Source organism: Melozone crissalis, unplaced genomic scaffold, assembly GCF_028551555.1.
Source record: "Melozone crissalis strain CALT ecotype California unplaced genomic scaffold, PUWL_Pcris_2 ptg000062l_1, whole genome shotgun sequence".
Taxonomy (NCBI): domain Eukaryota; kingdom Metazoa; phylum Chordata; class Aves; order Passeriformes; family Passerellidae; genus Melozone; species Melozone crissalis.
In genome coordinates this window covers 1,449,277-1,475,949 of record NW_026535840.1, presented here as the reverse complement: position 1 = coordinate 1,475,949, position 26,673 = coordinate 1,449,277, and the positions used below count along the sequence as shown (strand labels likewise).

Sequence of the window (26,673 nt, the reverse complement as noted above, 5' to 3'; positions counted from 1 at the left end):
TTTCCAAAATAAAAGAAACCCAAAGGATTTGAGGGAATTTCTTCCGAGAGGGCAGGTTGGCTTTGAGGGGATGAGAGGCAGAAGAAAAGGGGAAAATTTGCTTGTATTAAAGAGAAAAGGTACCTGATATCTTTAATAGCTGTAGTTTCCTCATTAATCATTTCACACCTTCACAAGATCACCGATTCTGGTGGGAAATGGGTCGGAATTGTAGCAGCAAAGGGGCTCTTGCCTCCTCAATTTCAACTTCCTCAGCTCCCATGGGTGGGCAGCATGTGAGGGGGAATCATATAAATAACAAGTTCCCCGCTCTCATGTGTGCTGGAGGGCCAAAACTGAGTTGGACAGTGTCAAGAGCCTGACTTGCATGGCCTTCCCAAGGCAGGGCTCTGACTGGGCTGTCAGAGGCTGCCCTGCACTCGTGGTGGTTATGGTGGGGATACCTTAATGAACAAGCAGGGAGCTGGTGAAAGTGCATCAGCAAATGGGAGCAGCCTGAGGACACAGCCCAAAAGATGGTGCAATGTTTTTTTCTAGCTCTTCTTGTTAGGATTTGTTACATTACAAAATTAATTATTGTTTATTTTTCTTCTCTCTTCCAGGTCCACCTGTAAGTACCAAACTTCTGTGGTTTTAGAAGCTTTGACATGGAGTCTGGGGGCATGAACTTGCAGCCTCCTGTCTGTGGTGTGGCAAACACCTTTGCAGTCCTGGCATATCCCAAACAGCAAGTACTGGGGGAGCTCAGGACTGGCTTGGGGTGGGATTGCTGCTGGCTGTGGCTCAGCAGGGACAGGGACAGGGCAAATCCACGTGGTGCAGGGATCTGTGTGTTAGCAGCTGGCCCCTGGGGGAGCCGGCTGTGTGCGCCTCACATGCATGGGATGCCACGTGCTGAGCGAGATGGGTTTGCAGAAAAGGGAAAGACGGATCACAAACACATGGCAGGAGCTGAGCTGAGCTGAGCTGCAGGGACTTGTTCCCTGCTACTCACCCGGGCTGGCTGAGCTGCTGGGCCTTCAAGTGTAGCTGTGCAGCGATCAATTTCAGAGGAAAAATTGTGTTGACAGCTTCCTTTTCAAATGTTAGCTAATGTAAAACCTCAGCACAGACAATTTAGGCTTCAGGAAAATAGCTAGGTTATTGCAGAAATTTTCTTGCAGCTATTACCAGACCCACAGTGAACCAGAAGCAGCAGCACAAGGACTGAAGCCATGTATTGCTATCTCTCAGGATTATAAAGAAACGCTGCATTGTCTCATAGCAGGGTCCTTCCAGAGGAAATGGTTTATATTCCTGTACAATAGAGGGACTATTCAGGGTTTCTGTGGAGGAACATGAGAAGTTACACATACGGTAGTCATCTTTTGTCTGTTCGCGCAAAAATGTCTTAAACAGTTTGCAGATGACGTCCTGAGTGGTAGTTGTTGCACAACCTATTTTCTTTCCCCTTTCATCAGGCTGAAATGCTATAGACTCAACTCCCACAGATAGACGAGCGCAGACCTATTTAATGACAGCAATCTTCCAAAAAGTTGCACCTTCTAGGCCAAAAGGTCTGAAAGCATTTCACAGCTGGAGGGCCTGATCCACACAAAACTTCAGCGATAGCTCATCCCAGGGGCTCTCAGGGCTGGCTGTTTCAGCATTAGCTGTGGCTTTCTGGGAGGAGAGCACACCTCTGCAGGCAGCTCCAAACTGGAGTCCCTCCATGGCAGTCCCTGCCATTCAGCCTGGGCAGCCCATATGTTGGCACTAAAGGGATGAGGTGGGCACCAAATTGGCAGTGGTGTTGGCATTTCTGTTGTTGCTGTGAGAAATTAGAGAGAAATCACCAGATCAACACAGATGTCTTCTAGAGAGCAGTCAGTGCCTTTGTGGGGTGAGGAAGACACACACTCCAGGCCTCCTCTGCAGCAATAAGGGTGGAAACCTAATATTGTAATGAGAGATTGAAGCCTGGCAGAAGCACATGGGACCACCAGAGGAGTGCTGACATTATATGCTACTGTATCCTGGCTTACTGCGACCCCTGAACCTGTCTCTGCAAGCAGACTTCTGGGACGGGCTGTGAGAATGCTGCAGCCGATGGAAATAACAAGAGGAAGTTGGGCAGACTGAGTGCTCTCAGCCAAAGTGGGATTTGTCTTGGACTAGCAGGACCCTCATCTCATTCAGGACCTCTTGGGTTTCTGATCAGCTGGCAAGTGAAATCACTGTGCTCTTTTGCTCAGTGACTGTGAGCAAAAGTTCACCTCTGAAAAGCCAAGTGAGTTCTACATGTCACCACAGGAAGTATTCCCCCACCCCTGTGTATTTCTCCTGATTGAAATGGAAATGGTTTTATGAGCAGCAACCTGAGCTGGCTGATTATCATACACGTTGTTCTGGATAGTGACCCCAAAGCAATGACCACCCCACATCTCTCTCCCATTTTTGTTTCCCAGCTGGCAGGAGAGACAACACACTGTGTGGCAGGGCTTAGCTCCCAGTGCAGGTGTTGGCTTGGGTGTGGAGATGGGCAGAAATACTCGTTAGAAATGCCCTGAGCCCTGCTTGCGGCCTAGGACAACAAGGACAAGAGCCAGGGAAATGGATGAGCACCACCAGAGCAGCAAAAGGGAACTTCACGTTCTTCTCTTGCCCAATGAACACTTCCACCCTTATTCCTGAAGTCGGTGAGGGCTTTGGTGAAGACAAGGGCAACCCGCAGTCATGTAAGATATTTGATGAGATTGGGACTAAAAGGGGTGAAGGAAGGAAGTGATGAAATCCTGCAATAGTCCTTTTGCTGTCTGGACCACATCCGAAGCAAATGATCCTCTCACGGACATTTTCTCTCCCATTTCTGATCATGCAACATTTCTGTGGCAACTGCAGCAATTCCATACATGAAAAAATAATATTTAGCAGATGGAAACTTAAGGAGGAAAGTCAAAGCCCTGTAATTAGCTTGTTCTCCGTGGACTTGCAGATACCTTCATAGCTCGTGCGGAGAGCTGTGGGTAGAGTCGTGCCAAAAGGAGAGAGAACTTCACAAGCAGGAGATTAGGAAACCGAGGCAATCAGAGCTGATGGTCAAGGAGCTGTGGAGAGTTTTGTTAACCATTCTGTTTCCTAAACACTTCCATGTGATTCCATGTCTTTATCAAGCCCTCCTTTTGGAGTTTGAGGCTGGCTTTTGCTGTTTCAGTGTATTTTCTTCCAGGGCCTCACAGAAAGGCCACAACTCCTGGTAAATACTTCATGATTTCTGTTTCTTCCCCTCATTCTTTCTCTCTGACAGTACTTTGATCAGGAGGCCCCCAGCATTCTTAAGGTGATAGAAAGCAGACTTGCATAAAAAATGGGACATGGAATAGAATATTGCAATCAGGACATGGCCCATGCAGAGTAGGGACCACAGGAACTTTGTAGGTCCAAACTTAAAGGGTAGCATGATCCTCCTGAACCCTCCTATGAGTGGGAAACACAACTTTTGAAGATGCCATTGAGGGTCTGGTTGGAGAGGCAAAGTGTTCAGTGTTCTCACTGATGGGATTTGCTAGTTGCAGTAGGATTTAGAAGGCCTAAGTCACCTTGGGACAAATGCAAAAATCCATAATAACAGTATCTGCATCTGGGTTAGTCATGGCTGAGGAAGGAGCTTTGGAATTACAGCAGTGTGATTTTCTGGTGATGGTTCCCTGCTCCCCAGGCTGTGGCTCACCTGGAGCCTGCACGAGCCATAAGAGGCAGTTTCCCAGTGCAGGAAATGCAAACTGTGCTGCTGGCTCTCCCCTGGCTCAGGACAGGGGCTGCTGCTTGCCTTTCATGCTCTTTTAACTCTGATGTGGGAGCTTCAGGCAGCTTTTCATGACTTTATAACCAGCCTACACAGTATCATCCACCCCCAAGTGCTCTTTCCTGGTTGCCTGTCACAGGCAACCTTTCCTTACAAACATCTGGCATTTATTTGCTGTCCTAGAGGGAGCTCCCCCTGTGCTGTAGCCACATTCCAGACACGGTGCCGTCATGTACCACTCCAGGTGCTCACAGGGGACCTGACACAGCTCAGCCCTGACCCTGGGCCCTTCCTGCTCCAGCACCAGCCACAGCAGAGACAGAAGAGGCAAATTCAGCTGTTACCTCAAAAGCCATCAGGGAAATCAGCCTGGGCTCGGCTCTGGAGGAAAGCAGCATTTAAGGGACTAAAAGCAGAGGAAAGCTCAGTATTTTGTTTTCCAGCAGCCACAAAGTGATGCCAGGGCCAGATGCTGACACCAGGAGCTCCACTCACTGCTGGCACAGTGATAGGCAAATATTAGCAGGACTGAGAACCCACCTAAAACCCTAGAAGAAAGCAGTTTCCCATAATATATCCTCAACAAAACTTAGAATCAAGCAGCTGTTCAGGGTTTCATCCGTCTGAAAGAGGTGCTTTTGCAAAGTGTACATGCCTCTTCAATTTATCACAACATTAGCTGCACTGGAAAGGAATGCCCCCCATACCAAACAGCCCCCCCAGCTCTGCAGAGGGAAATGACTGAGCTTCCACCAGGGAATGGTTTGGTCCCAAGCAATGATGTTTGAGTTTGGGATACACAGCCTTTGTGTACACCCAGAAGGACAAACAGAGCTAAGTGCCTTCCCCTCCCAGAGATCTCATATTGTGTTCACACGCGCTGGGACTGAACGTGTGGGGAGGCATCGAGAGGTGGCACCAGTGGGGCTGGTGTCTCCAGCTGCAGAAACCAGAAAACCAGGTTTGTGTCTACAGACACAGCCAGCCAGGGGCAGGAACGTTCTGTTTTACATAAGGAAACCCCAAACATCGCTGGAAACAGAACTGAGGGATTATTATCACGTCATTTTTGCAAAATATAGAGTAAAAGCTACATAACTGCTGAAGCCATAATCATCAAGATCCTTTAGCAATGAGCTGCTGTCTTCCAGATCTGCACAGCCTTCAGTTTTGGTGACCAGGAATGCAGAGGGGGTAATTTTTTTTATTTTTTTTTTTTTTTGGTAATTGCATAGTACAATTTAGCTGTAAGAGGCAGCCTTGTAGGTAAGTGGGTGAAGAAAATTGTCACTGGTGCTATGTTCATGTGTTTACGAGGCTCTGTCCAGTGTCACCTGACCCAAAGTCATTCCCAAAACCACTGTTAGGATCACTCACATGCTGACAATGCACTGGGAAGTATCTCGGAGGGGTAGAGGACACTGAAAACAGCTGCTCATATGTCTTCTTCCAGACATGCTTTTTCCTGTGTCAGCTTGTGTTCTCACATTTTTCTCTTGCTTCTGGACAGGACAGTGTTTTTAAGTCTAAAAGAATTGTGTTTTAAAGTGATAACTCTATAAATAAATAGCTAACACCCAGATGACTTTGGTCAAGAAAGAGAAGAATGTGACAGTTGGCCACTGCAGGAAGCCAGTTCCCAGGACCTGGATTTTATGAGGTGCTGGAAATAGGGAAAGTACTTTGTCTGACTGGAGACTCCTGTCCTCCTTCTGCTGCCTGAATTGCTGTATGTAATTTCTGTTGTGAGATGAGTGGGTTTGTCATATGTGGAACTGGTGCCTCACACATTCTAAAGACAGCACATTTTACTCTTTAACCTTCTCCCTCTCAAAATCCCTGGGCACTTGCACCACGGTGTGAAGCTGCTGCTGTGGCTTAGTTCAGGTGTGCTGTTTTATAAATTTGCTTTTGACCAGTTACCAATTCCCTCTGATTTTTGCTTTAATTGCCAGGGGGACAAAGGTGCGATGGGAATCCCTGGGCGGCCGGTGAGTCAAACCCTCTTTTGTGTGCCTTATCCTTCCCATTCTCTTCCAGCCCCCAGGATCTGGGGGTGGCTTTCAGGATAATCCTTGTCAGTTTGAGCAAAACTACTCTCTCTGAGCCCCACACCTGAGGGGCTCCCCTGCTCTCACCAGGGTGACCAGCCCTGCAAGCCACATACATGCTGGGGAGGTGTTTCCATGTCACCTGTCCTATCCAGGCCCTGCTCTGGTTCAGCATCCCCTGTCTGGGTGTCTCCCGCTGCCACCTGGTGCGCCAGCTGGGCTTGCTAAGCCTGGGTTTCCTAACACGCACCCCTGCTTGCCACTGGCAGCTGCCCTGAGCAAAGGGGGCCGTGCCCTGCCTGGCTGAGTGCTGGATTGTGGAGCTGCTCCTTGCTCAGGCATCCCGTGGTGAGGATGGGGAAGGGGACTGGGGCAGGAGTGAGGCCACCCTGCTGGTGCCGGCCCCATAGCCAGGGTTGTGGGGGGCAGAGCGTGCCTTTGCCGCTGACGCCTGTGTTTGTGTCTCTCCTTTCTCTCTCTCTCTCTTCCCTGCACCCTCTTGCATGTGGCTGTGACGGCTGCCACTGACCCAGGGACTAAAGGGGCAATCTGGAGAGAAGGTGAGTCAGCTCCCTGTAGCCTCTAGCACCCCCAGACTGTCCTTCTAGGGCCAGCCCAACTCCCCTGTCACAGTCACGGCCACCGCAGCCAGCTTTGGGCTGCCCCATCTTCCGTGTCAGTGCAAATGTATTTCCCAAATTCCTTCCAGGCCATTCGGCCTCCAGAGATGCTGTGTTTCTTGTTTATGACAATTTACTAACAGCCTAAGAGCCAGTGGGCACATGCAGGGCTCCCTTCAAGGCTTGCTGGATTTTAACCATTGACTTTCTCCCCCTCTGGCAGCTCTGCTTGCCCCAGCCAACCTGCAGCTCCCCTCTGCCTCCCAGGTTAGCCTGATCCCTGGTGCAGGTGGGAGCAAGGAGTAGAAGTGGCATGGCACACTCCTATTTCTGACATGGTGGGACCTTTTCCTCCTGAGGAAAGCTGATGGTCTGTGGGACACCATCTCACAGACTGTGTGCTGTGCAGTGAGTTGAGATTTGTACCCACAAAGAAGTGCTGGTTTACAAAGCGATCCTGCTGCTGGCTCGTTTTTGGCATTTCAGTGTTAGTGTATTTTCCCCAGAGCTGTGAGTACCTCCCACCTGGCAGAGCAGGGAAATGGAGGTGTTTGGGATTTGTGAAAACAATGTGTAGAAATTAAGAAAGGTTATGGATATTTACCTGACAAGGAAGGTCATCTATGCAGTACCATACCAGACCCGCTTGCTCCTATTCATAATAGAGAGAAAAACACAACAAGGAAGGGGGAAAGCAGGATAGAGATTGTTCATCCTTGTGTTCACCCTTTGCTCAGCCAACCAACATCCAACAGACCAGAATTTCCCACCTGAAGCCATTCTGCTTTTTTCTCTGCATGTCCTTGCATTTGTTTCTGACCAAAGTTTCCATGAAGGGACAGCAGATAGATACAAACAAAGAATGGAAAAAAATCCCTCCTAATTGCCCCTGCTGCCCCAAAGGCCTCCCTGAGAGCCCTTAGTCTTTGGCAGTCCATAGCTTTGTTTTTCAGAGTGCTTTGCTTTCTTGCAGGCTGCTTGGTTTACGGGATGCTCTGTCCCAAAGCTCCTCAGCCCTGGGCACTTCTGGAGCTGCCTCTCAGGAATACATCATGTTTCCAAAGGGAGTGACATGTCCTGCCCATCACACGCTGTGGGTGGCTGGGAGTTGGAGAGGCAGCTGTTTCCTTTTCCAGCAAGCACTTTGCTTTGTTTTCATCCACATCTCTATTGAGTTTGAGAAGTACACAAGCAAGGCATTTCTGGAGTAACCAAATGATCTGCCTGCAGCTCCCCTTTCCCTGGAGCCCAGCACATCCCTCTTTTTCTTTCTTCTGCAGGACACAAGCCTCCTGGAACTCACAGGAAGGAAACTGAAAGGGTTTCAGGCCATCTTTCACACTTGCAATGGGGCAGAACATCTGTTTTGCCAGAAAGTGTTTTATGTGTTTATACTTCTCCTTGCTGTGCAGCTTCCATTTTCTGGCACATCTGAGCAGCTCTCAAGAACATCTTTTTTCCCAAAGTGTCAGGCAGGAGCTGGGGGAGGCCAGAACAGCAGCTGCCCCGTGAGCCCTGAAGATCTCACACCTAAGGCACCCGCATTTAACCCCGCTCTTGACAGGAATATAGTTGTCTTTGTCTTTCCTCTCCTGTTTTCAGCCCTTTCCTCTGCTTTGTCTCTCTGCAGGGTGCTCCAGGAGAAGCTGGCATGTCCATCATCGGGCCCCGTGGCCCACCCGTAAGTGACTTTTCTCTCTATTTTTGCCTGATTCAGGATGCGGGCAAGTTACTGGGAAAGCCTTAGGAGGGGCATTAAGACTCAGCATCAGCTGGAAAGAGCAAAAACCCTGTATAATGTGGTTCCCATGCTGAGCCAGCCTTGGTTTTATACTGCTATTATATACTATATATAATGAAATTATAGCTCACGTTCCAGAACAAATGAGGAAGCCTTCCCTTGGCAAGGAAACCAGAGTCCTGCATTTAAAAGGAAGAAGTGTATTTCCTTTGTGCAACAGGGCTGATATCACTTTTGGAGAAAATTTGCCCTTTGCCTGGCTGATTTCAGCCTTTGGTTTAATCAGCAGGGAACAAGCCCCCTGATTTTACTGACAAACAGGGTCAGAGCTAAGCCAGTGACTGGGGAGCTCACAAAGACAAAGCGTGGTTCAGAGGTCCTTGTCATGTACCCAAAATCTTGGAAGCTCTTTGTCAGCATGGTCACTGCTTATCTGGCTGAGAAAAGGCGGGATTTTGCTCCACTTCCAGTAAAAGTGTCTCTACAGGGTGCAACGAGTCAGCCAGACAAAACTTTTTGCGAGGACGGGGCCATAAAAAAAGGCCAAGGTGAAGGGTTGGAGTGTTTGTGTGCCCTAAATGCTGGGTGCTTCTTGCACTGTGGCTCAGCCATCAAGCCTCTGCTTTTGTGTGGGTGCAGCCAGACCTCTCCACTCCATCCCTGCACAGCCTCCACCGGAGATTTCCATGAAAAAAGACCTGGAGATTCGATTCTCTCCCTCCCAGTGGGCACTTCCGATTTTGATTAACCTGTGGAGAGCACCGTCCTTGACCTGCAGAGAGGATGGGCTGCTGGCAGCCTTTGTTTCACAGCGAGGTCAAGTGAGACAGACCCAGGCAGTGCAAACACTTGGCTACATCTGGCTTTCCAATTAACTTCCCAAAAGCCCCATGACAAGTGTTTCTAATGAAAACCAGCTTTGCTGGTCCCCGGGCCCACCTGCCGGGGATGCTGCAGTTTGGGAAGCGACAGAACCAAAGCCCAGGACCCAAATGGGTCTCCCCGAGGGTTTTATGCCTGGCAGATGGCCCCTGGCCACGTGTCCAGGCAAAGAACAGGGGCTGGCAAGTCTCTCAAGCCAAGCCCTGAGCAAGACCACCCTGCTGCACAAACAGCAGATTTTGGAGGGTAAGTGCCCCGTTGTTTTTGCTGTTTCTCACAAGCTCTGGTCTGAACAGGGTAATTATAGTAATCAGAGAGAAAAGCCATCAGGTCCTGTCCGTGTAGGTCCTGCAAAGGAGACAGTTTTATTGAAGGACACGTGCTTGGCCTGCAGGACAATTTTGTCTGCTTTGCTGCCGTTTGGGAAAGTGCAGAACACGTTGCATCTTTAAAGCAGCAGAAAAATTAGGTGGCAGATGGTGTCTAAAATGGGGTTTTGCCTACACCAGTCAAAGCCCTGAGGTGCCAGGAGCAGCCCAGCTCCACGCTTTCCCCCTGCAAAGCCTACTGTGAAGATGATCCCGTTTCCTGGGGAGCTGGTGATAGGTCAGAAGGATGGCTGAGCACTGAGGACAAACACGGAAACCCTGGCCAAGGGGCCACTGGGAAAGATGTGGGATGACAAATAGTTTCCAGATTTTTGTTTGGAGGTTGAAGTTTTTGCCGGAGCTCAGAGCTGCTCAGCTCCTGGCCAGAGAGGGCCAGCGCACCAATAGTGGCAGAAACAGACGGTCTCCATGATCTGGCAGCTCCCAGGATTACGTACTTCATACAATCAACATTTTAAAAAGGAGACAAGGAAAACCAGCCACCCAACAAAAACAGTCTCTTGGAGTGGCTCGCTGCTGAACTGTTGTCTTGGCGTGATACCGTGCAAATCATCCTGCTGTCCTCCAAGGAGAGAGAAGCAGCAGTCTGTAGTCTACAGAGGAAGCCAAATTGCACCATTTCCAGGTTTTCTCCCTAATTCTTTTTTTAGCACTTTTTGTCAGGGAGGTGTCCAACAGGGAACCAGAATTCTGGCTAGGATCTTCTCGCTTCTTGCCTTTTCAGAAGCCAGCAGTGGACAGATCCTTTAATTTATAGCCTATCTTCCCTCCTGGTCACTGGCCAACAGGGCCAGGTGGTTTTGTGTGTATCTTGCAAAGCAAAGCTGACCGAGTTCAGCTTTGCAGAACTAAAGAAATAGTGCAAATGTGATTAGCTCCTGCTAGCATTGCACAGCAAACCAGAACTCCTGACTGCGATGTGAGGGATTCTGTGGTGGGGGCATCCCTCAAACCCTGCAAAGAGGCTGTTTGGGCCCATCCTCTGCAGGGATAAACCCTCACTGAGTCTCTCTGCAGACAGAGAGATGCTCTGAGGTGTTGCCTGAAGGAAGGTGAAGGTTTTCCCTGTCAGTGCAACTCTGAGGTCTCCCAAAGGGTTGTTATTGCTTCACTGTGGCAAACCTCAGCCTCACAGCCCAGGAGCCCCATTTCTTCCTTGCCCTTCCCTTCCCTCAGCACCACATGGGATCACTCTAGTTTAAGGCAGACACCCTGTTTATGCCCAGCTCTATCCTAGGAAATTCCAGCAGTCCACTCATGGTAGCTCAAATTGCTGAAGAAAGCATTTTTTTTTCCCAAAATGAGAGAAGACATAAGGAAGCTGGGCATTTTGGCATGCCAGCCCAGCTTTCAGGGCATGCCACAGTGGTCAGCTGATGAGCGTGGCACAGGATTTACCTCATCCGGCTGCTTCTGTCCACATGAGACTGCTGCAAGATCTGCTGAAGTCTGGGCCAGATGGACCATATGCTTCCTGACCTTTTTCTTTTTTAAACAGATTGAAAAATCCTTAAATGAAGTGGCATCTTTCCTGGATACCAACAAAGCTACAGTAACTGTGACCTGGGATGTCACAAGCCCCAAAAATTGAAGAACTATGAAAAATTAACAGCCAGCACATTTTCTTTTTTTTTTTTTGGTGTTTTTAAGTAGGGGATGAAGAAGCTGCCAAACTCATCCCAAGCCAGTGTTTGCTGTACCTGATCCCAAACTGGTAGCCACAGCTAGCCAGGAAGGGGCAGGGGGAAAAGTCGTGGTGCTCATGTTCCTCTCATCACACAGCCCAACTCTCCTTTTTGTCTTAGCTCTCAGAGGATAAAAATAAAAAGAAAAGAAACAGAAGAGGGAAAAAAAACCACCTCCAGAATTATTTCTGAGCAAAATGAATGAGCTGAGGTATAAGATGAGGGCTGGAGGAGGAGAGGGATGGTTGTATTTAGACACCAGTGACCTGCAGTCTTGTCTTGCACAGAACAGCACCCTGCATTAAACATCTCAGGTTTATGGCAGCAAGAACTGCCATAAAATGAGCTCAGCCTCTGGAATATACTCCAAAAGCCTAACATATGGGCTAGGGACACCCATTTAATTAATGTAGAAACTTCAAGGAAACTGCCTGTAATCCAAACTGGAGCTGCTCCAGCCTTTTCTTGGCCCTGTACAAATTGGAGTGGAGAGATTTCCCCTCCTTCCCAAGACACTTTCCCCTTGGAGGGGAGTTGGGTATCTCTTCAGAGAGTTGTAGGATAATTGGTCAGAGGCTGGAGGAAAGGCTCTGTAGAGAGGACTTAGGATCCATCAAAATTCATTTGAGTTCCTCTAAAGTGCTGTCTCTGTTTCATCCTTCCCAGGGACAGCCTGGAACAAGAGGTTTTCCTGGATTCCCGGTAAGTGCAGCTCTGAATTTATGAGGTACGGATGTGTGGTACTACTAGGAAGCCTCCTAAGTGCTTGCTGTAGCTCATCATTCCTTCCTGAAACCAATGACCTGACCTGATATCACTGGAAAAAGCAGTTTTTTCTTCATTTGTTTTTCTGCTACTTTTTTTGCTTCTTTTAAACAACACTTAGGGAGAAAAAAAAACCTACTAAACCAAACCACACAACTCTGAAAGGAAATTAATTTTAAAAAATCCCCAAGTGTTAAAATAACAAAGTTAAAGCCAGATCTGTTGAGTAAAAGAAAATCATCCTAAGAAATACCCCTATCCCAAACAAGGAAAACAACCCCTGTGGAGCCTGTTTCTCATCAAACAGTACCTTCAGCATGTGCTGAGCTGTGTGTCACCTCTTCCCTGAGACACTTTTATTATTCTGTCACTTGCAAAAGTTCCTTTTCCCCCAAAGGCGGGTGCCCTTTTAAATCAAAGTCCCGAGAAAACTACTGGTGTTCAACTGGTTTACCCAACACTGTAAAATTTTAAATTCTGAGATTTATTTTTGCAAATTGCATGTGAATCCCTCCTTGTTTCTGTTCCCGTGTCCAGCATTGCTGCTGAAATGTGCTGACAGTGAGCAGGTCCCTGCTGAAGCAGTTTGAAATCTGGGCTGGTTCTCAACGAGCCAAGGACCTGCCAGGCCTGGACAGGAGGGCAGGGAATCACCTCACATCATCCCAGCCCACGCAGTCCTGTGGCACACAGTGCTTCCTGGGGCAGGTGGACAAGATGTACAAGATGCTGGGGAAAGCGTTTCTCATCATTTGTCCTCTTTCATTTCAGGGCCCTATTGGCTTGGATGGCAAACCGGTAAGCAAAGAACTCTGCAGGCTTCTGCCCTGCCTCCTGCTGGTCCCACTGGGCTGGAACCTCGGTGTTACACCTCTCCTGCTGGTCCCACTGGGTGTTACACCTCTCCTGCTGGTCCCACGGGGTGTTACAGCTCTCCTGCTGGTCCCACTGGGTGTTACAGCTCTCCTGCTGGTCCCACTGGGCTGGAACCTCGGTGTTACACCCTGTGTTTGAAGGGGATTGTTTTGCGGTGCCATGCACATGCATGGATTAAAAGAAAGCGAGGAGGTTGGCAGGCAGGAGGATGCCACAGATGCCTTGGGGGAGATGCAGGAGTCAGGAGATGCAGGAAGGCAGAGTATGGCCTGTTTCTTTCTAGGTAAATCTGTAAACTGGGAGTTCACAGGTGCAGCAGCCTGTGAAGCAGGCACTGCCACCAGAATCAGGCAGAGCAGGTCCCTGAGGTATCAGCCCTCTGCTTTTTAGCCAAAAGCTGCTGTACCAAAAAGCTGCAGTAGAGGAGAGAAGGATCCTAAAGATTCTGTGAGACCTCCATGCTGTCCTTAGAGATTTGCAGTAGAAACCCAAGTTCTTCAGAGCTGGGCACAAATGAGCTCCTTCTCCATGAACCCAGTGGGCATGAGACCCATAGCTCCATGCAGCAGCCATGCAGCCAGGCTCCCCACCACACTCCTCCAGTGCTGCAGGGGAGAAGGAGCTGGTAGCTCACACCTCTGGCTTCTCATTTCCTGGTTTTGCCACGAGGAACTTCACCCCCAAGAGAGATGTGGCAGCCCCTTTCTTGTTCTGCTCTGGGGACACACACTTCACTCAGCAGAAGCTGTTAAATCAACATCACCTAGAGTCTGCAGAGGCCAAAGCTGATGTGTGTTTCCTCTCTTTTGCAGGGGCATCCTGGACAGAAGGGAGAGATGGTAAAAATCCATCTGTTTGTGTGTGGGTGGTGGGTTGGTTTGCAATGATGTTGTGCTTCAGCTGGAAACAAGGCAGGGTAGCAATCTTCCCTCAGCTGATGCACTAGCTGCATCCCTAATTCTGTAACTTCATAATAGCAGGGCTGGGATGCATGTCTGTAATTTTTGCATTATGGCTAGCACATTCGTCATGTCACAACAGCAACTCTCTAGTTAGGCATGGGATGTGTTTTCCTTGCACTTAGCAATTATGTTCTTTAAATATATTCTGGGAGCTGACATTTTTTGTGGTTGGCCTCATAGGACAAGTAAAAGTTGATGAAAAGATTTCTGAAAACCCATCTGGCAGCTTTCAACTTATCTAACAACAACCAAAAAAAGCATGTTTTTTGTATTAAATGTGGTTCCCCCCACTCCCCCCACAGCCTCTTGAAGCTCTGTTTCATATGTGCATCATACTAAAATGCTTTTGGTGGAAAATGATAAACTCAGACTGCACTTTATGGAAGCCCAAATGCTGTCTCGTTCCTCTTGACATCTCTGATAATGAAATCCCAAATATGAGTGTGTCAAGAAGGAGGCCCTGTAGTCGCCTTCGCTCACTGAAGTGCTGAATGTTTTCTTCTGCTAATTCTGTAATTCTGCTTTTTGAGCCCGAGTGTCCCTATAGCCCTCTGGCAAGCACATGTTGGAGATCCCCCTCCCCAGTCCCCTGTCGCACAATCCCAGCTCAGGCTTCAGTCCTGGCTGCCTCTGGTTCCATCCCAGAGCGTGGCTGAGGAGATGCTGTCAGCTGAGGTCCTGGGAACAATAAGGCTGTGTTTTCCCGATGATTTTTCCCCCTCTCCTTTTAATTCCCCCCCCTGTGGCGCAGCCAGAGCACGTGTGCATTTTTCACTCCTCCAGAGTAACAAAGGGAACCCGGATCTCTCTTGGGAATTTTCTTCACAATTGTTTTTGAAAGCTCAGTTTTTCACCTACTCCATACTCTGTCTTTTTGCCACTGTAAATGGCAAATCATCCCCTGTTAAATTCTGTGTTTCTTTAAAGGGTGCTGCAGGTCCCAGGGGACAGCCTGTAAGTATCTCTCCCCTGAATCCCTCTCCCCTTGCATTCTCTGAACTCCTTCATTTACTGAGGCCTTTTTTGATGCCTTTTCTCTTACAGGGACCCCCAGGACAAAAAGGAGAGAAGGTAATTTCAATGGGGGCCTTGTTAAAAGTGAGGAAGGGACTTGGTGCTGCTTGATGTGGCTGTGAGTGAGAAGTACCAAGAGCAGAGGGCTCAGGGGATGGGACAGGAGGCAGGGTGCTTATCGGGTGCAAATTGGCATAGCTGCACTCAGTCTGATAGAGTCACAATGATTTACACCGTCTGGCTCTGACCCCGCGTGCCTATTTTGGTCGCCTCTGTTTGTGGTTTCAACTCTTTCCTTTTTAATCCCCTTCTTTCGCAGGGTCAGTGTGCAGAGTACCCGCACAGGGTAAGTCATTAGCGTTGTTATCCTCTGTCCCGTGCCTTCCTGCATGTTAATCCTCCTTGGTTTGAGTGCCTTTTTGTCGGAGGTGGGGATGGTTCCATTAACAAGATGCGTCATCTGGGCCCCGGGGCAGTGCTGGGCTGATGGATGCGTTTCGCAGAAAAGCAGCAGATAAGGTTTTCCAGGAGGGATGTTGGCTATCCGGTCTGTGTTCCTGCCCACCAGAGCTGACCCCCGGATAGCTGCTGTCAGTTCTGCTTCCTGGAGACCCTCCTGTGCTCTGTGCTGGAGAGGGAGAGATCCACATCCTCAGCCCAAAGCCCAGTGAAACCTGGCGGTTCTGGAGGAGCAGAGGTCACCCACTCGTGCCTGAGCTGCTGCACTGGCTCCGTGCTGTCTTCCTTGAAGACCTGGGGAAAACTCTATCATCATTCCTCCCTTTTTCTTCTCCCTCTGCTGGTGTCATCCCTGCATAGAGACAAGGAGAATGCTCCCTGCCTGAGGGTGACCCTGGCCATGGTGCTCTGTCAGCTCCCCAGTGAGCTGGTCCCCATGCTGGTCCCCAAGGCTGGTGGAAGATCTGCCTGAGTGGGAGGGTTGATGCCAGCAACTGTTTAATGAAAGCCAGGATGTTGCCCCACCTGCTCCTTCATCTTGGCCTGGCCAGCAAGTGCTGCAGCCAAGAGTGGAGAGAGAACATCATGGGGCTGGAGGGGATTTAACCAGTTCTAAAAACAACCAGAGTGCTGAAAATCCACTGGAAATGCGTTGGAACGACATCATATGAAGTGGCTGGAATTTGTAATCTGGGTGTACAGGGAGACAAGCTTAAGAGCTTTCTGTTTATTTTTGATGGGCCTCTGGATAATCAGCTGGGCTCTGGGCCCTGGCCCGGAGGGAGCAGGGTTGGAGCAGCAGAGGCACTGCAGAGAGAGCTGGGCTGGCAGCAAGAGGGGCTGTGGGGAGGTGCCAGTCCGTGCAGTAACAGCCGCTCAGCTGTGTTTATTTAGGGAGCAGCTCACTCGATTGTTATGTTAAAAACAAGCCAACAACACTGGTCACCCAGCAGTGTCCTGAGTTCCTGTTACAGCCCTTGGCTCTGAGTGTCCCAGTGCTCAAGGTGAAAAGCAGTGGCAGGACCCAGAGCAGCGCTGGGAAGGGAGCTGGTGCATCCCTGGGAATAGCCTGGGCTCAGGCACACTGGTTTGGTGGGTCAGGGTTGTAGGGTGGCTGGTGAGCTGCAGGAAAAGGGTGGGTGCAAAGCCTCACGTCCTGGCAGCGTTCCCTTGCCTCTCACGGTCTCATGAGGCACCAAGCTCAACGTTATAAAAAGCCCGTGAGTTGTTCATGGCTGAGACACGCTCACGGGAAGGGTGACTGTCCTCAGATCAACCCAAGGACAGGCTGTCCTGACCTGCAAGTTCGTGGAGCCAGAGGCACAGACCAGCCAGCAGAAGGTGCAGTTCTCTTTCTTCCTCCCTGAATGAAAATGAGGATGGGCCTTGTTGCAAGAATGCGACACTGCTGACAGAACTGCAATTAATTCTTGCTTTTCTGTTTGATAAGGCTCTTTGTCGGATGTTCTGGGTGAGGAAATGAAAACCAGCATCCTGACAAACCGGGCATGTTGTTTCAGTTTTGTTTCATATTTGTTTTCTTAGGAAGGAAGTACAAGGTTAGGATATGTGCCTTGGCTCTAGTAGATTCCTATTTTTTGTCTGCGTGAGTCTGTGTGGCCTGCACTGCTGTGAGGGATGAGCCCGTGCGTGGGTGCTGCCCATTCAGGGTGTGCGGGCCCCTCAGGCTGCTGCCAAGTGCACTCAGGGAAAGTGGGGGGACCATCCGTGCTGTCTGGCTCTCAGAAGTGCTGTTTGTGTCTCTGACCCTGTTTGTCTGGTGTGTGTTCCCTGTCCCCAGGAGTACCTAAGTACCACACTCGCAGCCCTGCGCTCTAACCAGATCCTTACGCTGAAGGTTTGTGGGTAGCGCTCTCAGGGGATCCAGTTCTGGTGCAAAGGTTGGGGGAGCAGATCCAATATTGCACGCTGCCTTCTGAAAAAACTTCCCATTGGAACACAGAGGGGGCAGGAGCTGGGTGGAAGTGCCTTCAGATTTCTTCTCCCCTGAATCCATTGCAGGGTCTTGTCTTGCCTGTTTTCAGGACTGGTTCTCTCCATTTTCCTCCTTATCCTTTCCAGCATCCTCCCTCAGCTTCCCTGTGAGCTGTGTGATATTTCAGATACCCTTCAGCACTTAAGCAACCGGGCAAAGCCAGCTTAGCTGGCTCTCCTGAGCTAAGGGGCCTCCTGCACTGTCTTTGAGAAAGGGGAGGTTTGCCTTTGGGTAAAATGAGCCCTGCTGAATTTCCAGCAGCACTGCTTTTGGAGTGATAGCTTGTGGCTGTCTGGATCAGTGCATTTGAGCACAACCACCTAATCATGATGCTGCAAAACTGGGTTACTGCTTCTCTTTGCATCAGGACTGGATCCTTGCTTTCACTGCACACATGAAGTACAATGTCTAAAGGGAATAACTGTGCTCCTTGGAAGGGTATGGTTTCTGTGGTGGGACGCCTGTGGGCACACCTCTGGGTCTGAGTGCACAGCTCACGTGGGGAAATATCACACATGGGCGTGTTTTTGTGCCCAAGCACAGAAAGGCTCTCTCACCTCTCCCTATGTAAGTCAAGAGCAGCTTCAATGGAAAACTGATAGGAACAGGAAAGTGGATCAGGCCAGGGCAGCATTCCTGGGCCTGGAGCCGACTGGTGGGTGCCAGGATGACAGCAGCGCGCATGCAAGTGGAAACTGGATACAGCAAGAGGATGAACAAATGCTCCTGAGCTTTAGTGCATTTGATTTCTGTGTGTCCGGGTCAGCTTTGTGCCCTAAGGCAGCATTCCTGGCTATAAGCAGTCAGAAGGTGATGATACTGTTGAGCAAGGAAAAACAAAGCACGGGCTGCCAGGGCAATGCCCTACTTAGGTGTCCAGCTCCAAGGCCTGGTCCTGTCCCTTGGCCATGGTGGGTGGGTGTGCCAAGTTAAGTGAACCAAGCCAGGACTTCTGTGCTGACCCCAGCCAGCCTTTCTCTGCTCCCTTCCACACCTGGAGGGAGGGGGAAACCTGGAGATACACTGGGTTTCCTGTAAGAGAGCTGGAAAACTGCACTTGGAAAACCTGGAGAAAATTGTAATTCTGATAGGTGCGTGCAGATACACTGGGTTTCTGTAAGAGAGCTGGAAAACTGCACTTGGAAAACCTGGAGAAAATTGTAGTTCTGATAGATGCCCCAACTCTGATGATGATGGTAAGTTAAGAGAAACAGTCCCATTGCTGGACACCCCAGCAGAGCCAGCGAGGGATGCCTTGCAGGGAGCACTTCCTAAAGAGATCAGCAGAGCTGAGTCAGAGATCCCCTGGCTGTTTCCAGGCAGAGTGAGCTGTGAAAGCTCTGTGCGTTGGGATGGTATTGAGTGGGCACCCCAGAGCTGCCAGGCTGTGCCCCTGTGAGCAGCACCAGGAGCTCAGAGGTGTGCCAGCAGGTACCTGCCCCACGCCGCTCTCCTGCCAGGCTTCATTTTCATGGCAACCTCTCTGTTCCCCCCTTCTCTGGTCTCTGTCCTGGCTGCTCTGTGACTCTCCCTGCCCTCATGGCCTCCTTTGCCCTGTGACCTTCTGGTTTGATCTTCTTCAGCTGCTGCCTCTCCTCAATTCAGTGCGGCTGGCTCCACCTCCGGTCATAAAGAGACGCACTTTCCAGGTAGACTTCTCCTCCTTGTTGCCTGTTTCTGAGCTTATCCCAGTGCTCGCGATTCATCAGCTTGCTACCTGTCTTTCTTCCCCTGCAGAGGGCTTTCCAAGAGTTTCAGGCAGAGCTGAGGGACTTTCTTGAAAGCGGAGGAAACCTTTGATGTGATAATGTTGCTAAAAAGAAATGCGGTGAAGGCAGATTTTTGGACTAAAAGAAATGGGCCATGAAGCTGTTCTTGGGGCTGTCGACAAGCAGCCTCCTCCCTTAAGGAGTCAGTTCCTGCATATTCAATCTCCAGAAGAGGTTGGAAGCCTCTTGCTGAAATTCATCTAATGTCTGTGAAATTTAACTGAGATGAATGAATAGGCAAACGCTTCTTCTAAGGGCTAGTCTAGTCTGAGGCACTTGGGGGAATGTGTTTAAATAAGCTCTTAGAATGGTTTCATTAAATTGCATTAAATCTTTGTGTAAACACATTTATTTTGGTTTCCAGGGCCATAATTCACGTTTAGTTTATTTTGGGAACAAATTCATAAAGTGAATTACGGACATATGAACAGTGAATAAGAGTGTCCATAGTCAGAGTTCATGTGGCTTTTAATGAGCCCACTTTATGCTCCCTCATTCCATCAGTTGGGATTAGCTTTCCTGTGTGGACAAACTGTTGCAGTTACCCTGCTGAAGTGTGCTGGGCACTCTTTATTGAGTGCCTGGGTTTTGTCACCCTGTGCCTGTCTAGACAGTTGGATGCCAGCAGGGAACTGCAGGATGCAAGAGGCTTTACCATGAGGTGCCTGGTCCTTGCCCAGCTCTGCATGACTCCTGAGCATGTGAGCCCGTGGTTTCAGTTCAGTTTCTATCGATTCAGCACTCACACCACACAGAGCCCCGTGGATTGCGCTGTTTGCCCTTCAAAGTGACAGTCTGGAGAGCCAGGCCAAGGACTGACCTCTTGGGAAGGCTTTGAAAGCTGAAGTTCCTCTCCAGGATGAAGTGGGAAACTTGAATAGCTGCCCTGCATCCTGTCGTCAGCCAGGGCTGCAAATTCCCCCTGTCCTCAGAGGAGAACTTCACCGGAGTTTTGCCATGATCCATTTTGCCTTTGCTGTATTCATTCTCTAAAAGCAACAGGGTGGGGTCTGCTCCTACAGATCTGCCAGCACCAGGCAATTCCAGGAGCCCAGCCTGTGAGCAGTAAGGAAAACAGTGAGGCTGCAGAATGGATGTTAGAGAGGAAAATCCTGCTGCTGGCTCTGAGCACAGGAGTGCTTCGCCCAAGGGCTGGGGCTTAGCTGAGCATGGCCTGAGTGAGTGGGGTCCTCTGTGAGGAGGCTGAGCAAGCATTGCGTTGCTGGGGTGCAGGCAGGGTGGCTGGCTGGTGTTTTAAAAGAACTGAAAAATTGTTCCAGTCGACAGCTAAAAATATAGAATGACAACTGAGGAAAATGACACCTGATCTCCCACTCGCTGTCCGTTTAGCTCTGTGGGGGTCCTTTTGTGCTGAACACATTAATGAGGCTATAATGATGTGGTGATAACACTTGGTGTGTTTAGGGATCTGCGAGGATGGGCACTTGCCTAAACAAAGCCTGCTGTGCCCAGGACAGCAGAGTGAGGGTGATGCAAACGGGACTTGGGGTGGGTGAGCTCCTTGCAGCCACTCCCTGTGCTGGGGCAGGGCTCCTGCTCTGCCGTCTCTCCTACCAGCACCCTGTTCCAGCACCATGCTGCGCTTTAGTGCCCTAAATTGCCCTAAATTTGGAGCATGGACTGGGCTGGCAGAGAGGAGAGGTGAGAACAGAGGGAGAGAGTGCCAAAGTGAGGTGGGCAAAGGCCCCTTTGCCTTCCCATGGTGCACCCATGCTGGGGATGTGATAAGGTGCAGTGAGAAGGAAGTCTTGGAAGGTGGAATGGGAGGGCAAGGCAAGAGGAAATCTAGAAATACATTCCAGTGTCCTCCCAACATCTTCATTAGATCCAGATTACCTTCCATATTTAAAAGCTATGAGACCATTTACAGTTGAATGGCACTGAGTATGGAGGATAAGGAAGTTAGGAAAGAACCTGCATTCCCTTGCAAGGGCCACAGGATGAATGAAGATCCACTTTGAAAGTGGGGAGAAGCAAGGGCACCCCTCCTGCCTGGCCCTGCAGGCTTCCCAGTGTGGGCTGAGGGTTGGGCAGTGAGGCACAGCAAAGGAAAGGAAAGGGCTGTTGCTCCACACATGACCCAGCTTCTCGTGAGCCTGGCCCACACGCTGGAAATTTTCTTTTAAATAGAGCTGATGGCAGAAAGGATGAAATTTGCAGCTTATTACTTTCATTTATCATTCTAAATAAAGCAAACATCCCTGTATCTGCATGTTTCACTGAAGGCAGCCAGGATAAACAGCGCATTTGGTAGGAACGCAGGGGACAGATTTCGTGCATTTTCCTCCAGTGTGTAAGGCTGGAGAGAGGATAAATGCAGCAGAGACCCACTGCACACCCACTGACTTTTAACTGAGAAACAGCCATGTTTGGGTTCTAGCTTCCCATGGACCCACCAAGGGAAGTTTTTCAGATTTGAATGGGATCACTAGCAGTAGGCTCTCATGTTTTATCTAGGGAGGTGAGCCTAGAGAGTGAACAGCTTGGCACGGGTGCCACAGTGCCCTAGGAGCTGGATTCATCAGTTCTAGATCAGCAGTCTGGTATTCAAACGTGCTGCTTCCAACCCACTGTCTCCTCCGTGCCGCCTGGTGCCACGTGCAGCCCCAGATGACATTGCTGAGGCATGAGCCACAGGCACCGAGGGGCACTGAGGGCCTGGGGAGGAGCTGGCTCCAGCAGCTCCATCTCACAGAGCTCAGAATGGCAGGTGGCTCAGCAGGCACTGCCTTGTTAAATCCCAGAAAAACAGGCTCTGCCTGGTGTCCATGGGCCTGCCTTGGCTGGCCTCCAGGAATGCCATGATCATCGTGTTATTTTCTTTGGGGTTTGTGGCATTTCTACTTTTGGTCCTTGGCAAAACAGAGGGAGAGTTGTCCAACAAATATAGGATGGGGGAAAAACTGGCTGAGGTGTCTCTGCCTGGAAGTGCCAGTGTCGTCACAGGAGGCTTTGCTTCACGTGTGACTGTCAAGTGCTTTGGAAAGCCTCCTCAGAGACTCAAGAGATGTTGGTCTTTGACACATAAATTTTACTTGGCTGGCTCAATGAAGAAAAGGGTTTCTTTGGATTGCTCTGTCATCACTAGATCCCTCTAGAAGGGAGCTCTGAGCTGGTCACCTCAGATGTCTTTGCAAACCTTTGGGTGCTGGCTCCTGCTTCCCGGGCAGCCCAATGTCCTCAGCAGGGCTCTCATCACTCTTGGAAACCTCTCCTGGCAGTAACCTGGCACTTGCTTCTGTCTCCTCTGCTGGCCTGCCTTGGCCCTTGGGGTGGTGGTGTGAAGGGTTTGCTGTGCCTGCTGTAACTCTTGTTTTACAAACTGCAGGGTGAACAAGGACAGGCGGGGATCCAAGGGCCCCCGGGGCCCCCTGGCCCACCAGGACCCCCTGGACCAGCTGGACCTGAAGGAATCCCGGGACGCCCTGGGCCAGTTGGACCTCCTGTAAGTCCTTAGCAAAACTGAAATGCTTCTGCTTCCCCATCCCCGAGGGCACAGGCTGCCTCCTCTGGCCTCTGTTGCTGCTGGTGAAGCTGAGATAGCCAGGACAGGAGGCTTGCAGAGAATGTGGATGTGTGGACAGGAAGGGGTTCCGGGGAAGGAGAGGGAAGGCAGAGATGGGACCTGGGCACTGCTGCTATCTGGACACACAGGGGGTGACACCAGGCTCATTTCCTCCTCCTCCTCAGCCCTGCAGATGGCCCCGGGGAGGAAGTAACAGTGGGGTGTAATTGTCTGCTCCCTGCCGCCCCTTTGAAGTCCTGTCCCTGTCCTAGCAAGCAGCCGAGGAGGGTGGGAGCAGAAGCACCACTTAGAAAACAAAACCTCTGCTGAATGGCAGGGCAGGGGACAGAAAGTGCTGCTAATGTGCCTCTCTCTTGCCACAGGGCAGAGCAGGAGAACCTGGGAAGCCTGGCAGAGATGGAAAGGTGGGTACCAGAGTCCAGCTCTGTTCCTGGGAGCTGCAGGGGCCAACGTGCCGTGCTGGCTCTGCAGCACTGGGAGTTAAAGGAGCTGCCATCTCCAGCAGTTTTCAAGGGCTGCCAGCAGGAAAAGCAAGTCTCATCCCTGGAGGCAAATGCACCTCTCCACACACAACACAGGGGTCAGCACCCTCATTTCTCTCTGAGAGATCCTCATCTCTCTCTGAGGAGTCAAGGACAGGATGGCTAAACACCTGAATTGCCAAAGCAGGTGGCGTGGCCATCAGAGCATATCTAGAGCAGTTTTCCTTTCCTGCCTGCTCCCAGGCAGCTCCTGCAAACATCGTTTGTTTATTTATATTTATACACACGTATGTCTGGTATGCTTCATGGTTCATATCAGGTAAATTGTTTGGGTATTTCTCATTTAGAGACACAAGTGGTTTGTTTGTTAATACATTCTCTCTGTTTAGCGTGCCAGAGGAAGCTGCAAATGCTTGATTTACTCCAGAGCTGCAGTGGGCTGGGAACAAGTTCCCCAAGGAAGCCAGAGAAACAGAAAATATTCTGGAGCATAACGCATAAGGCAAAGCAGCTTTTTAGTCTTCAAACTGAGCAAGAACAAACCTTGGGGGATAGAGCACGGTGGGCATAAGTTTATTTGAGTGTATGCCATAAGATACCTACATGAAGAATAGATTGGGGATGTTTGAGCTCAGCAGTGCAAATCTCTGAGGGGTGTTTTGAATCAAACCAGCCACTATCCCCCCATCACCCTGCTGTCCATGTAATGTCACACACACTTTCCAACCCCAGTGTCTGTTTTGATTTTATCCACAGGGCTTACCTGGGCCTCCTGGACCAAAGGTGAGACATCTCACCTCACTTAGGGGTGCGGAAGGATGATGAACAGAGATGGGCTCTCCTGACAGGACAGATCCATTTGATGGATGGAGGAGGGGTAAAAGAGGTTACATCAAAGGGCTGAGAGGGATTTCTGACCCAGCTCAGCAGTGCCTCTGGGGCCCAGCCCCTGTGCTGACTCATGGGTTTGTGCAGGCGACACGTCTGAGCTGCCTCTCTGCTGAGCCAGGCACGCCTCATCAGCCCAGCTTGCAAAACTGTTTGCCACACACAGCTTTATTGGCTTCTTCCATTCTCAAAGCATTTCCCAGTGCTTCAGGAATGGATTTTGCAATGCTATTGTTAACTCTGCCACGCTTTCCCATTTATTCACTTGCCAAAGTGCGAGGGAGGGGGTGGTTGTTGTTGTTTTTCAGCTGCAGCCACCCAACGTAATTTGTTTTTATCTGAGATGTGTGGCCAGGGTGAGGAGATAGGAGCCATGGAGTTGGGGCACAGAGCTGACACATGTTAGCTGTATGCCAGGGCTTTCCTGCCAGGGCTCAGCCCAGTGCAGCAATGCTGACCTGTGGGTCTGAAGGGACAGGAGCTCACTGGAATTATTGTGAGCAAAAAGCAGATTTTTCCCCTAGAATGCTCTCCCATCCAAACAATACCCCAGGGAACAGAGCAGAGATTTGTCCCTCTCAGGCCAAGCCTCACTTCCTTTTGTCTTTTTGCCTTTTGCAGGGAGATGCTGGCATTCAGGGATACCCTGGCAGAAAGGTAAGGAGGGCAGCTCCGGTGTTGTTCCATGAATTAAGTGCACCGATGCTTTCTGGAATCGTGGCTGAAAATCTGTGGACTGTGCTGGAGCCTCCTGTGGAGCTCTGCTCCTGCTGGGCTTTTATCAGTCCCACAGGTTCCCTGCTGGCACCTGTGTAAAGAGAGACTGGGCCCAGAGATTTTTGTCTTTAACTCTCCAGAAACTATGGAACAAATATCTCCCTGTGTTTGTGTGTGTGTGCCTCTCTACACCCACTTCCAGGCTGGAATGCATTTCTTATGCATCCAAACCCATATGGGAGGCTGAAAAGGGCCAAATCCCTGGCTGTTGCTCTCTGGGATACAGGAGAGAGTCAATCCTGCTCTGGGTTAAAAGGCAGAAGCTGGCAATGCCCAAGTGCCTTCAGCAGCAGCTGATTAACAGCAGGGCTGTGAGCCCAGAGGGTGTAATGAAGAGACAGGAAGAGAAGGACACAAAGGGAGATCAAACAGGAGACAGGGAAGGGAGAGATACTGCTAAAGAGATGTCAGCTGGAGAAGGGGAAGGTGAATGTTCCCAGCAGGAAGGAGCCCTGTGTCCCCTGTTATCTCCACGTTGCTTTATGGGTGCTCTGCAAGCAGAATGGCAAGAGCTGAGAGCTTTTTAATTAGCTCTGTATAAACTGAGAAGGTTTTCTTATGTCAGGAAGTGGAAATTACAGCCCCTGCAGACCACAGCCCACTCCTGCAGACAGACACAATTTATTGCCCCTTCTCCCAGGGAGCTCAAGGTTTTCCATCAGGAGCCCTGTGTGCACGGGGAGGGCAGCTCTGGGCAGTGACCTCCCAGCAGCTCCTCTCACATGAAACACCCCCTGTGCTTCAATCCCTGCTGAGCCAGGAGCCTGCCCTGGGCTGCAGAGTGAGCCCAAGGCTTTCCTGGGAAAGCTGGAAGGAATGGATCAATGTAGGGCACCAAATCCTAACGGGAAGGGAAGAGAAGGTGAAATGTTGAGGAAAGTTGTTAATTCAGATTTGGTGCTCCCTTCACTCCGTGCATTTCATGCACTGAATATCTGCTCTTCTCCCAGAGACCCAGGGGTGGGATGGTGTGTGGGAGACACCTCAGTGTGGGACATGCCTCTCACACCCCTGCTGCCCTTTCTGCAACCCACAGCTCCTTTCCTTGCTGCTGTGTTTGCTGCTTCCACTGTTCTCTTTGCTCTCTCCCCCAGGGTGAGGTGGGTGAGGCAGGCCTGCCCGGTGCCCGTGGCCTCCCTGGAGCCTCTGGCCCCAAGGTAACCCTTGAACTCGAGTCAGAGGGGCAGATAAGGGGCACAGCCTGTCCTAAAGGGATCTCAAAGGCCAGGGGCTGGAGATAGCTCTCTAGAGTCTGGGATGAACCACATAGACAGGAACAGTTGCTCCTGTGTGAAGAATCTGGGCCGTTGTTGACCAAGGTGGTTCCATGCTGTCCTGAACCAGGAATTACACAATCCCCCATTAAGGAATAAAACCGACCCAGCCTTCAGAGGCTTTGCACCAGGGCTGTGAAAATGAGGGTGCTCTGGACCATGAGATGTTTCAGTGGTTTCTGCACCCTTATCATGTAGAAGAAGAGTGTTGGTATGGGCAACCTCCAGCCTGCCCTCCAAGGACCTAAACTGCCTTTGCACTCCCTGGGAGGGGAGGGAGGGCTGCAGCCAGTGCTTGACCGGTACCATGCTGCTGTGAGGAGACCTGGAGTGCTGGGGCTGCATTTATCACACCCTTCTTTTGGCTACTTTATCTCTTGCTGTTACTGCTTGCTTGGTTTGCCTTTGTGCTCACTGTCCCTCTCTGTTTCCCCCCTTTCTCTCTCCTTTTCTTGGCAGGGTGAAAAAGGGGATGCTGGCATCAAGGTAGGCATGACAAATACATTTTCCTAAGTCACAGCAGATCACCTGGGAGATGCTGCTGCTTGGGCTGATGGGTTGTGAGGGGAGCTGGGTGCAAGGCAGCTCTGTGGAGTGTTTGATGGAGTCCACATCTGTGCTCTGATGAGCCACAGACAGGCGCTGCCAGCTCAGGCTGCCTTCATCCCTTCAGTGGAATTCCATTCTTACCAAAGGCATTTCTCTGGCTATG

At 50.3% G+C, this 26,673-nt stretch overlaps 1 protein-coding gene across 1 annotated transcript in view; it reads left to right on the top strand.

Annotated features, from left to right (window-relative positions):
• COL13A1 (collagen type XIII alpha 1 chain) overlaps positions 1–26,673 on the top strand; it is an 86,568-nt gene that overhangs the window by 26,177 nt on the left and 33,718 nt on the right. The window contains exons 3-20 of the mRNA XM_054288404.1: positions 603–610; positions 3,209–3,235; positions 5,740–5,775; positions 6,369–6,395; positions 8,086–8,136; positions 11,819–11,854; positions 12,689–12,715; positions 13,606–13,632; positions 14,683–14,709; positions 14,800–14,826; positions 15,089–15,115; positions 18,808–18,873; positions 22,343–22,459; positions 22,903–22,944; positions 23,779–23,805; positions 24,532–24,567; positions 25,782–25,844; positions 26,421–26,447. Coding sequence (XP_054144379.1) covers positions 603–610; positions 3,209–3,235; positions 5,740–5,775; positions 6,369–6,395; positions 8,086–8,136; positions 11,819–11,854; positions 12,689–12,715; positions 13,606–13,632; positions 14,683–14,709; positions 14,800–14,826; positions 15,089–15,115; positions 18,808–18,873; positions 22,343–22,459; positions 22,903–22,944; positions 23,779–23,805; positions 24,532–24,567; positions 25,782–25,844; positions 26,421–26,447 — 698 coding nt within the window. The remainder of the gene's footprint in view (positions 1–602; positions 611–3,208; positions 3,236–5,739; positions 5,776–6,368; positions 6,396–8,085; positions 8,137–11,818; positions 11,855–12,688; positions 12,716–13,605; positions 13,633–14,682; positions 14,710–14,799; positions 14,827–15,088; positions 15,116–18,807; positions 18,874–22,342; positions 22,460–22,902; positions 22,945–23,778; positions 23,806–24,531; positions 24,568–25,781; positions 25,845–26,420; positions 26,448–26,673) is intronic.